Here is a 12,500-nt window from a genome sequence, read left to right as displayed (position 1 = left end):
GTGCGCTTGAACTGTAGAAGAACGCAAACCAAGAAGAAGCTCGTTAAACGAACGGAATGTTAATAACACGCAGTAAATCTGTTAAATCAGTCTTTCACCTCCGATTCTGACTTAAAGACTGCTGGTCACCTGACCAGACTTTTAAAACCAGCTGAGGATTTCTGTGAAGGTTCTCATTCATCCAGATCAGAGTTCCCCAAGGAAGGTTTAAATCACGGGCAGCTGGACTTGGTTAACCCTTTAAGACCTGCGGCGTCCTCTACAAAACTCTCCAAACCCTGCGGGTTTCTGAAGCAGACAGACACATGAAATAAAAACCATTTGGCTTTTATTGGAAATGACTGCATTTGCCCTTGTGTTCATTCACATTTAAAAAAAAAGAAAAGTGTTGAAAAAGCTCCTTGCCAGCAGTCCACAGTGACACAGTTTCATTTCTTTCACCAACAGGTGTTCACGTACTGCCGGAGGGAGTTTCTCTCCTGCTTTGTTTCACATTTGAATTTGTGTCCGTCAACCGAAACCCTCCCCCTCAAACACGTCGCTCACCCACGGACTCTCGGCTAGCGGCTCAGCAGTCACATAATCTTCTAATTTGTTGTTGTTTTCGTGCTCGCAGCCTTCTCTCCGCTTTGGAAACCTTTGGTCCACGCAGAGGCTAAAAACATGTTTCAAATACAAATCCCATAATGCCCCGCCCCCCCCCCCGCGGTATTTCAGCGGTTCAGTGATGACATCTGATAAAACATGCACCGTGTCGCATGCGGTCTCAAAGGGTTAAACACACTGAAAGGCGCCTCTCACGTGACGACCTTCGACCTCGTCATCGTTCCAGGTAAAACCAGAGTCGGATCCAGATCCCAGTACTTACCTGCGGAACTTGTCCCTCATCTTGTCGAGGTCGTCTCGGGTCCGGCTGAGCTCCGCCTCCATGTAGTGACGGCTGCCGTCAAACTCCGCCTCCATGGCCTCCATCTTGTGGGTGGAGAGAGAGAGGCGGCGCTGCAGGTCCTCATTCTGCTGCTGGAGGATTCTGGGTAACATGAAGAGGGGTCAGAGGATCTGTTATCTAATATCTACTAATCGTTTGTCCAGTACAGTAAAGTTTTAAAGTACTTTACTAGAGTATTTCCATTTTATTCTACTTTGTACTTCTACTCGTTCTCAGAGGCAAATATCTTTACTTCACTATCTGATAAACGACCGCGTGTTACTGCAGACGAAGCTGCCAGCAGAATACGAAGTGATTTCAATGAGCTTCACCACCTGCAGCTTTAAATACACTAAAACTTACATTAATACCTCTGAACCACCCGGTTTCTATTTGGGACAAGACTTTAAATTCTTTTGCACAAAACTCAGCAAAGACGGGAAACAGGCCGCTGCCAGACCGCTTATTTAAACCAGCGGGAATATAACTTAAAAATTAGGTTTCTTTCATCTCGGTTGTCGACTGTCAACTGAACGATTGAACGGCGGAGAAGCTAACGACGTGCTGCAGGTCCACACTGACAAAAGTTCAAACATTTATATTGGTCAGCTGAGCTCACGCGGGTGACCTGCTGGGCTTTAACAGGTTTTATACATCCAGAGAACTTCTACAAAAACAGGCTGTGAGACCTGTGTTTATTTGTCTAAACGTTTGGCTGCACCACGTAAGTAACGGGACAGGCGTCAAAGCCGCTCCCACGCCATAGTACCAGCTCCACTCGACTGTTTCCCACCGTTTAGCTGCTCAGGTTGTTTTAGTTTAGGGTTCATTCGGTGTCGACCGTTCAGGAGGTTTCTACCGGAAGCTGGATCACCACCGAGGTCGTCTCCTCTCCAGAACAAAGGCCACGTCCACACTACTCCGTTTTAGTTTAGAAACGGAGAATTAAAAAGAACACGATCTCCGTCCACAGCAGCGTTTTAGCTGCGAGTTGATCTACATTAAAACGACTGAAAGCGCACAGCTAGCGGCCGTTCACGTACTCTGGGCGTGCGCCTGCCGGGGTAAACAGGAAGCAGATGGTCTGTTCCGTAGTTACAGAAGACTTTGCAGAACTTTATTCTTTCTTTCGACGAAGAACCGCACCAGATTTTAATTGCATGGACCAATAAGGGGCTGGGACTGATACTGAATGTAACACGGGAGTTTAAAGCGGCGGAAAAACAAACTGAGTAAGTATTATTTGTACGGTACAGAATATTTTAATAAAAATACCAAACTAAAACTCTGTCAGCAGCATCGTGTTTCTACTTTGCATGACTGATAAGAGCCAGTCAGAGAGCCGAGCGTCATCGCTTCTAAAGTCCTCCGTTTTTGTCGGTCTTCACAAAAACGCCCTCCGGGTTTTGAAACACAAAGCGGGTCTGCGGCGTTTCCAATCTTCTCCATTTTAGGTCTTCGTTTTCGCCGTTTTAGTCTGGACGGGAGGAGCCAACATAGCAGAAGGTCTCCGTTTAGAACCAAAGCGCAGCAGTGTGGGCGGGGCCTGACAGACCCGCTCATTAAAACGTTAAAGACACAGAATAAAGCAGTTTCATCCTGAAACGTCGGCGTCTCTTCGGAGGACACTGGGCGTCAGCGAGCCGACGGCTGGAAATGTTTTAATGTGCGTCAGTCTTACGAAGAACCGGGACTTTTAATGAGCCGTTTCTTTTCCGTTCCTCTCTCTCGTTGGCTTTATCCCGTTTGTTGTTGAATGTTTAATGAACTTTGTCTCTTCATTAAACTCCCACAAGATTACATCACAGCGTCGTTATGATGAGCAGCTACGTCGGGTGGGTTCTTTATAAGAAGTGAGTTGAGCTGCGGTGGAAAAGGGGAATAATAACTTTAAAAGCTTTCACGTCTTTGTTTGTGTTGAAACCTTCATTGGAAGAAGTTCTGAGATGTTTTACTTCAGTAATAAGACCGTGTATAAATACTGTTTTCAGCCTGAAACCTGGACAAACAGGGTGAAAGAGGTGGAGAGTGTGACTGTGGAAACGCTTATTAATAATTAATAACAGTTCACTGGAGGCTGCAGCTGGCAGCAGCCTGCGTTTATTTGTTGCTGCCGCGTCTGTTATTTGTCTTTTGAACCGGCGGGATCAGAAGAAGACCAGCTGACGGGAATAGAAGAGAGCCTCACCTGATCCTGTCAGAGTCTGATAACGCCTCCTGAAACAGAACAAACAGAGTCAGAACAGAAAACAACACGACCAGAGGAAACATTCTGCTGCCGTGACGTGAAGACGGCCGGTTACAATACGGAAAGGTTCAACATCACTAAAACGGTTTTATTCCATCAATAGTAGAAACAGGAGTGAACAGGAGGAACACTGAGCAGGCGAAGGGGATAAACAGGGAACAGGGCAGGTGAGACGTCCTCAAAAACACAGTTCCAGGAACATTTAGATAAAAATCATCCCCATGCACCTCGGAACTTAAACTTTGACTAGGGTCGGGTATCGAGCAGATTTCCTGCGGACTCAGATGAGACAAGTCCACCGAAGAGACGCCCCTCTAGGACAGAGACTCCTTTCACTTTAGAGACATGAAGGGGGGGAGGAGGAGGGAGATCTGTGCTGAAGGAACCAGAACCGAGAGTCCATAAGAACTGGGTTCAATAAGTAGAGTCAGAAACGATTCCCAACCCTGACTCCTCACGTTTCCAGCTTCTGATGGTCTGAGCTGATAAAATTGTTGTATCATCATCATCAGAGTCTCCTCCAATGAGCTCACAGCAACGAGCTTAACGAGCAGCAGCCAGCTGGAGGTTTTGGATGGTTGGTCGGACAAAACATCTGGAGACGTCACTAAAGTTCTCCAACGTTTTATCGAACAATTAACCCTTTCGTGCATGAATTACTAAATAGCAAAGAAGGGCTGGACAATAAAATGATAATAATTATCGCAATATATTTTTTCCAATATCAAAATAACAAATGTTTAATAAATGTTTGATTTTATTCACTTGAATCAGATACAAAGATGTTTATTTTGTTGAGGAAAAAGAAGTGAAAAAAGCTTTTAGTTAATTTTACTCGTGCATATATTTGTTGACAAAGATTTTAATCAGAATTGTTTTGAATGTTCTGCCTCAGATCTGTGAAGTGATCCGCTGTCTGGCCTCAAGTGTTTTGACTATAAAGAAGAGTTTAAATTAACCATCAGCTTTCACTCAGAAGCAGAAATCAGCCTTTAAACTCAAAAGAAATTTGATACTTATCGTGATGATCATCGATATCGAAAGATATGAAACTTTTAATCGTGATAACATATCGTCCAGCTCTATCACAATTTATTATTAATGTTTGTTTTTACTTTTAAACAAATGATAAAATGTGCCTTTAAACTTCCCCCAGAAATATTTTGAAATGCATCAACGGCCTGAAAAATGATTCAATGGATTTCAATAAGTCCAAAAAACTATGTTATCAAAACATTTAATAAAAGCAAGTGGTATAAATGCAAAGTTATTCACGTGCAAATTAGATCATAATTTTAAATAAACCCTTGTTGAACAAGATGTAAAATAAATGTATCATTAAAATCTGGATAAAAGTCTTTCTAACATTTATCTTAATATATTTTTTACCCTCTTCTTCTTCCTGTTATGAATTTATATATAGCCCATTTAATAATCACGTGGATGTTGGGACTAAAACTTAAATGGCTCCAAGCAGCTGTCCACTGTAGTCGAAGCATGAAAGGGTTAACTGATCGAACAACGTGAACCAGTGCTGAACGTAAGAGTTTCAGCAGCTGTCGGAAGGTGCGACTCTGATAAACTGTTGTTGATTACCGAGTCCCCCGTCCTAACATCCTGACTGCAATTTAAAAACCTTGCTTTCCATGACACATTATTTTCCAGGGCTTTTCCAGGCCTACACAACTGCTCCGGCTGAGTGGTCACATGACCGACATGTGACAGCGATGTCGGGTCAGTGGGGCGACATCATCGAGACGGACGTTTCCTGTCCGTTTCTTTACCGTCTGCCTCATCGATCTCTGTTGACGTATGGAAACACGTCCTCTCCCAGCATGCAGCGGGGCTTTACACGATGCACCCTGCCCGATCAATCGCCCACAGAGCCGTGAAATCAATTACTGTGATTGGAGCAGCTAAAAGACCAATCACATCAGCGGGTTTCTGCTCCGATGGATTCTTCTGGACACTGTTCTCACAAGTGTCCTTATTGGTAATCAATATAAAGGGCATGTAGGAATTAAAACCCTGTGGCTGGTTGCTTTCAGATAAATTAATTTTTAATCTCCTGACCTTTGTGTACTGTTGCATTCTGGGTATTTCAGGGACTAATAAAGCCTGAAGATGTCTTTAAACTTTTATTTATTTATTACTTTAATGTCAAACTTAGAAGGAGAAGACTGTGTTTGTCGAGAAGCTTAAAATGCCAGATTTCTGACTGGAGTTTGGTGAGTCTCTGTATCGGCACTGTTTACATGAACACAAGCTTATTATTAACAGATTATAGCAGAGACGTTTGTCCAAAGAGAAAAGCAACAGCTGGTTTTAGTTTAGTTGCTTTCTGTATCTTTGTCCTCGTCTCTTTAACGGTAACGTTTACTGGGACCATCGATTCTGCACTTTGAACTGATCAACTTGACATCTTGTCCTATTATCACAAGTTCAGCCTTGGTTTTTGTTTTCAGCCTTGAACTTGAAGCAGAACAACACCACAGTGACACCCTGCAGGTCGTCAGGTGGGCCAACATTCCCTCTGTAGAAACCAACAGGTCTTAATTAATGCTGCAGTGTTGGAGGCGACAACACTCGTTCTAAATATATCACGATATTAATGTGGATCATTTTACAGCACACGTGTAAAACTAAAGATTAGGGCTGTACCCGACTAAGGATTTACAGAGTCGAATCAGAACCGTCAAGTCCTGCCTGTAGTCGACTGATAGTCATGCGTCATCGTGTGTGTTTTTGTGCGTGGCGATTGTAAGCTGAAGCTAAACTGAGGCTTATTGTTGACCCCCCCGCCCCCGATATTGTGCCGGGCTGCAACAAATAAATGAACGCAAGACAAAAACTGACTGAGAAAACTGGTAGTTCTATGTAAAATCAGACGCTGAGCACCCCCATATCGCCAAAATGGCGAGATCCTCGTTTCACTGCGAGATTGACAGTCGAATCAGGCTCCGCCCATCGAAGCATCCAACCTTCGGTCAGCCCTACTAAAGATGTTAAAATAATTCACTGTTTCTGCATTAAACAAAACCTTAAAAAAAACACTAATTTGGTGTCTTTTTATCATCATTACCTTTATTTATTTAATGAGGCTTCTTCGTTAGCTTAGCATCACCAAGATGAGAGTCTCTGGACTTACACAGAAAAATATCATGATGGGATTCCTTTTATAGACAGGAAGTCCCGACTGCATTATCATGGTGATTTACTCGTTAGATATTAAGTGCTCAGCTCTGATAAATTCATTTTATATTCAGCCGTGTGTTTAGATGATGTTTGCTGCTGCTGCACCGCTCAGAGTCCTTTTAAAGCCATTAAAGGAGGAAACGGATCTCCTTCTGTGAAGAAATGGATTTTAAGCAACCAGCCATGTCAGCTTTCCTTTTACATTCTGATGACCCGTTTTTGTAACTGCGGATATACTAATGAAATATATTTAATATTTAGGTTTCTGTTTACTCCTCTGAGATTAATGTGTTTTGTACACGGTCCCTGATTAAATATATTAGATAAACTAAAAGCCTAAAACTAAAAAACTTAAATAAAAAAAACTAAATTTCATGTTCAAATAGGTGAAATCCTGCAGATCAGTATGATGGCGTCGTCTCAAACACTTTCCATAACTAATAAATAAATTTAAGGATCTCTGGGGTCAGGGGGGGGGGGGCGGCGGCGGCGGCGGCGGCGGCGGCTGACCCCTCTGACCTACCTTGATGCGGGACACAAGAGACTGATTAGAAACAGGAAGTCTCTGCTTGTGTCTCTGAGGCTCTAACGTCTCCTGAACCTCCATCTTTACTCCTCTATTCACCCCCAACACCTCCTCTTTAGGCCCCGCCTTCTCAGTGATGTCACCATGCTCCTGCCCCGCCCCCTCCTCCTGGGGCTGGTACCGGCTGCCCGGCTGCTGTATCGCCGCCACCCAGTCGTCCCAGCGCCGAGTCCGGTGTCCAGACGTACTTGGAACCTGCTGCTGCTTCCTGTGGGCGGAGCCGTGGCGCCGCTGGGGGGGCGGGGCTCTCTCTTTCTCTGGAAGACGTCCTGCCGAGCAGCGTGAGGTGGGCGGGACTCATGACCTGACAGGTGATCTCATCCAGAAAGTTGGAGAAGCGGACCTTCTCCTCCAGAACCTGCATCTTCCAGTTCCAGTCGGTCCTGCAGGGGGAGGGCGGGTCTGAGGACCGCCGCTCAGGCGGCGCCCGCTGCTCCGTCCGGTCCAGGGAGCGAGTGGGCATTTGACGGGCAGCGTTGTTCCGCCTCTTGCTGTCATCCAGCATCTCCACAGACTTTGACTTCCTGAGGATGTCGGAAGGCGTGCTCCACGCTCAGCGAGGCCGGCTGCTTCAGGATGCTCTTCGGAGGGGCGGCAGTCTGCGTCCTGGGAGACGTCCTGTGGCGCCCTCCTCTGGGGCTGTGGGCGGCGGAGGGTTTCCTGGCTGCGGCGGGGCTTTGATGTGCTGAAAAACTCTCATCGCCGCTACTGATGAAGTGACGCGGCGCACGGCGAGGAGTCGTGGTGACGCCCACAGCAGATGTTCTAGTCCGGGTGGGCCGGTGGCTGCTGAAGAGCGGTGGCGGCGGGATGCAGAGCTCCAGGCTGGACAGACTGGAGACGTCCAACTCACTGTCAGAAAGCGGAAGCGGCGCGATAGGGACGCCATGCCGCGACCCGACGCTCTGCGGGCGTTTCGAGGCTGCGGCTGCTGGGCGGTGGGGGAGGCGCTGCAGGGGGGGTGGAGGTGTGTTTAAGCTGTGGTGGTTTACCTGACTGATATCGTGCTGCGGCGCAGACGGAGGCGGAGCGACGGGCAGGGCGTGACGCGTCTCGCGGTGCTGCGGTGGCGCCTTACGGTACGGCTTCCTGGTCGGGGCCGTGCTCGTCATCCTGGGCCCTACTTCCTTCCTCAGTTCCTCACTTCCTGACGGTCTGTCAGTCCTGCCAGGAGAAGAAGAGTTAGATGAGGTAGACGCCTGCCGACCGCCCGCCAACCGCCAACTACAACGCCACAAACACAACTGGACTCTGTCACCGCTGTCACACTCGCTCTCCCTCACACTCTCTCTCTCTCTCTGTGTGTGCAGTTCAATGCTCGGTCGCCCCTCATCAACATCAAACACGCCTCCCTCTCTGCACACACCTGCATGTGTGTTTGTGCTCGTGTGACGGATGCAGCGTAAATGTGACTGTTTGTGTTGTTTTATCTTTGTGAGGACCAGGCTGGGGGCCCGGACCTGTGAGGACCAGGCTGGGGGCCCGGGACCTGTGAGGACCAGGCAAAGACATGTCTCAGCTGTCAGACAGCCTCCATGTAGAAGGTGTCCTCACTGTGCTGGTGAAAGTCCTCACAATTGTGTGCTTGTTCTTGTCCTTGCACCTTTATGAGGACCAGGCTGCAGACCTTCATTGTGAGGACATTTCGGCCCTTGAAGGGGCTCTCTAAAAAGCTTCACTTTGTAGGTCCAAAACTCAAAAGATGAACGAATGGTGGTCCTCACAAGTACGTCAGTACATGTACTGTGTGTGTGTTTTGTGTGTGTGCGCAGAGTGTGTGCGAGCCTCGGGCGGCACATTGATCTCAGTTTGTTTCCAGAACAGGAAATGCAGCTGCATTGATCTGAATGATGCCAGCGTTAGCATGTCAGCGTTAGCCTGTTAACCTGAATGACACAGAGCAAACGCAGCTAACGTGCTAACTGTCCTGCGACCTCAGTGCACTCTGTACACACAGAGTTCATCTTTAACTTAAAGTCCATCGGCCTGTTCTGAGAGAGAAATAAGGACCTGCACTTCATCCAGCACGTTACACACTTTAAATATGCACAGATATTAAATAACCTGATGAGTTTTAAATATAAATAAACATAAACGCACGTGTTTGGACGCCCCCCCTTTAGGTCTACTTCAGTTTAAACACGTGCCGCTACTCTAACCGAAGCAGGCGGCTAAACTGACTCCTGTCAGTCACAGGTGAGGACGAAGCAGCAGAGCGTCTTCACCTCGTCTGACTGCAGCTTCTGAATTTTACATTCATTCTGCCCCAAGTGTTTTTACCCAGCATGCTCTGCTCTCTCTCTCACACGCACATATTTTGTGTTAATGTATTTAATTAGAGTCACGTCCTCTGAAGCTGCAGCTCTCGTCACCTCCTCTCTTCTTCTTCGTGTCCTCTTTTTGTCCTCTCGCAGCTGGTTTTCTATTATTTATCCTTTTCATTCTGCTCTTCTTCACTGATTTCATCAGATCACTGCCTTTCAGCTTCTCCCTTTGTCTCTCCCATTCACCCAACCTTCCTCAGATCAGCTGATCTCCTCGTTGCTCATTACTCCAGTCAACAGGACTGTTTCCTACTTCGCTCAGCTGTGAGCCAGAAAGCCAACGTGATGCTTAACGACCACTGAAGGACTTCAATCAGTGTTGTCATTAGACGTTAACGTACTGACTGCATCCCTGTTGCTATAGTTACCCATTTCAGATACAGGTTGATACTGCACATTAATTATGAACCGTTTCACTGGATCGACTTGGCAGGTGTTCATTAGCAGGAATTAATGAACACCCTAATACCACGGTACATATCATATATAATCCTCAGTCTACTACTACTGCTGTATAATTACAATACCACCTTTAACTTTTAGAAAACAGAGGCATCAACTCCCTGATGAGAGATTAGTTTGTATTTACTCTACCAGTCAAAAGTTTGGACACACTTTTCAAATGAAAAGCACGCGTTTTGTCCATTAAAACAACATCAGACTGATGAGAGATACAGTGTGGAGGCCCGTTATCAGAAACCATCGCCCCTGTGCTCCAGCGGCACGCCGTGTTTGCTAATGCAAGTTTATCATTTTAAAAAGGCAAAGGGATCATTAGAAAACCCTTTTTTACAATCACGGCAGCTCGGATTAAAGAAGATGTATAAAACTGGTTAAGGGTCTGGAGCTTCAGCAGCTGGTTCCCAAACTTTTTCACATCAACGCCCAAAGGAGAAATCTGGTGTCGCCCTGGGAACCAAAGTTACAAAGTACAGATAAAGGGCAAAGCAAACCATGTATATAAAATGTATTAATGTTCTTATTAAAATAAACAAAAATAGTCTTTTCTCCTTTCTGTGTCGCACCCTTTCTCTACTCTCATCCCCTCCCATCATCACCAACATGTCTTCACTTGATCTGAATTTAATAAGAATCTGTGGCTGGTTGAAGTTTTCTGAACCAGCTGATCTTTGCTCAGCTTTTGGAAGTGCACTTCAGTCACATCTTAGATATAAGAATCTTATATACACACACACACACACACACACACGATAGGAATTTCACTCTGCCAATTGACCCTTCGCTAAGCCACGCCCCCCTTAGTTACTGTTGCTAAGTCCGACAAACTGTACAGCTGGTCGGCCTCTATTCATTATTACAACCATTAGAAAGCAGAACAGCAGGGCTTTATTACGTTCAGTAGGAAGTTAGCCAGCGTTAGCTAACTAATATTATGAACCATCCACAGCTGACATGTTTCTGGATTTGTTTTAGGTTTTGGAAAGAGAATAAATCTCCTTTCAGCCTCTCTGGTAGCTGATGTAACTATTACAAGATGCCTCAGGAGCGGCGTTTGACCAGATCTTAGAAAAATACAGCGCAGCCATCAAAGTGTCGGACCTCAGTTAGAGAGAGTCCTACACTGCGCTGTGATTGGCCAGCTTTGTATTCGGGCGTGGCTTACCAAAGGGTCAATTGGCGACCCAATAAAAACGTGCCTGCGACAAATTTTGGGTCCCGACCCCAACTTTGGGAAACGTGGCATTAGAGGATCAAACAGAAACACAGAACTTTCTTCTGACTTTGTTTTGAGAAATGAAGCTGCTCCATGGAGAGAAACTGACAGGAAAGTGAGGATCTGGTACGATGCTGTGGACTACTAGCACACACCCGACCTTCAGGGCAGAGCTGCAGAGAAAACGCCATAACTCAGACCAGCCAATAAAAAGAAAGAGATTAGGGCTTCATCTTTTCTGTTTATGGCCTTCTCTGGCTGATGATAACGGGCCTTTGTAGATATTCCATCACAAATCAGCCGTTGCCCATTTACAGCAGTAACACACCAGATTCTGACTTCAAACTTTTGACTGGTTGTGAAGTTTGAGCCTTTTAATCAAATTGTGACATTTTGAGAGTTTTCAGGATGTTTAATAGATTTTTCTGTGTTTTTCCAGGCATCTCAAGGTCTTTCCAGGACGTGACCTCCTCATTTCAGAGGTGTGCTTGTACCTGAAGTGCTGCTCCAGAGCTGGCTTCATCCACAGAAACAACGGAGCTGAAACAAACACAGATGGGATCAGCTGTTAAACATTCATGTCGTGAAAAATTTTAATTAATAAAAATCCGCCTGGCTGACAGCAGAGAGAAAGTGAGGAAGAGGAGGACCACCTGCTGTGATCTCTGCAGGACTCCGAGGACGGAGGAAAATTAATAAACAAACAAACTGCTAATTAATTCAGCAACGTAGTTTAGAATTTTAATTCAGAATTGCAGTTTCTCACCGACGCTGTTGTCTGATTTAAAACTGCCTCCATTTGACTGTGGAGGAAGAAACCTGCAATAAATATCTTAATATCTTGGAACACACTCCGGTAAATATCTCAGACTGAGAACCAGTTCTGTCCACAAGGCTGAGCAAATAAAATATAATAACCCTCCTCAGAGCCGCCCTGTACTTCCAGATCTCTGACTCCGAGGTTTAAAAGCCACTTCAGTGTTAATGCATTTTAATATTTTTAATGGATGAAATACAGCATGAGTCAGTCTGACGGACGTTTAATTATCACAGCATTCAGGAGGATAATGACCCGAGTCACATCTCTTCATTAATGCTCCACATTATAACTTCATCACCAGATTCTTCACTCTGACACAGAAAGAAAAACATGGAGGACGAAACATTTCCTGTTCACAAAAGAGAAAAGAGCCAAGGACACAAAGTGTGTGTGGCGGGTATAACTAAAGTTGTGGGGACCTGAATCTGTTTACTCAGCCACATTGTGGGGACTGGCATCCCCCAAAATGACTTAGTTAAAGGTCAGTAAGTCTTCAGGAATTAATGTAAGTCAATGTAATGTCCTCTGAAGCAAAACATGCCTGTGTGTATGTGAGCATCACCTCGTACGTCAGCACAGAGAACTCTTCATCTTCTGCTGCGTCCGTCCTCACTCAGTCCAGTTCTTCCTCTTCCTCTGGGCATGTGAGCCTCAGGCCTCCGGTAACCTGAAACACATGACGGTCGTACGGAAAAACACCAGTCAGCACCTGCTGTCAGTCAGC

General features: G+C 45.7%; 2 protein-coding genes across 4 annotated transcripts in view; one reads left to right on the top strand and one right to left on the bottom strand.

Annotated features, from left to right (window-relative positions):
- Positions 1–12,500, top strand: part of LOC119911377 (G-protein coupled receptor 4-like) — a 286,949-nt gene that overhangs the window by 191,002 nt on the left and 83,447 nt on the right. The window lies entirely within an intron of this gene.
- Positions 1–12,500, bottom strand: part of LOC119911348 (tight junction-associated protein 1-like) — a 31,726-nt gene that overhangs the window by 10,394 nt on the left and 8,832 nt on the right. Inside the window, exons 2-6 of one of the 2 annotated variants that reach the window (XM_038730213.1) lie at positions 12,339–12,443; positions 11,451–11,496; positions 7,950–8,121; positions 3,117–3,145; positions 869–1,030 (exon numbers count right to left, since the gene is read on the bottom strand). In XM_038730213.1, the coding sequence (XP_038586141.1) occupies positions 869–1,030; positions 3,117–3,145; positions 7,950–8,121; positions 11,451–11,479 (392 nt within the window). In that variant the 5' untranslated portion in view covers positions 11,480–11,496; positions 12,339–12,443. The remainder of the gene's footprint in view (positions 1–868; positions 1,031–3,116; positions 3,146–7,949; positions 8,122–11,450; positions 11,497–12,338; positions 12,444–12,500) is intronic. The other variant, XM_038730214.1, reaches the window with a different exon arrangement.

The sequence above is a fragment of the Micropterus salmoides genome, unplaced genomic scaffold (assembly GCF_014851395.1).
Source record: "Micropterus salmoides isolate LMB-PRFRI ecotype aquatic unplaced genomic scaffold, ASM1485139v1 Ms_hic_scaffold_2, whole genome shotgun sequence".
Lineage (NCBI taxonomy): Eukaryota > Metazoa > Chordata > Actinopteri > Centrarchiformes > Centrarchidae > Micropterus > Micropterus salmoides.
Note: the sequence above shows the minus strand (reverse complement) of the source record. Positions and strands in the feature narration are given on the sequence as shown.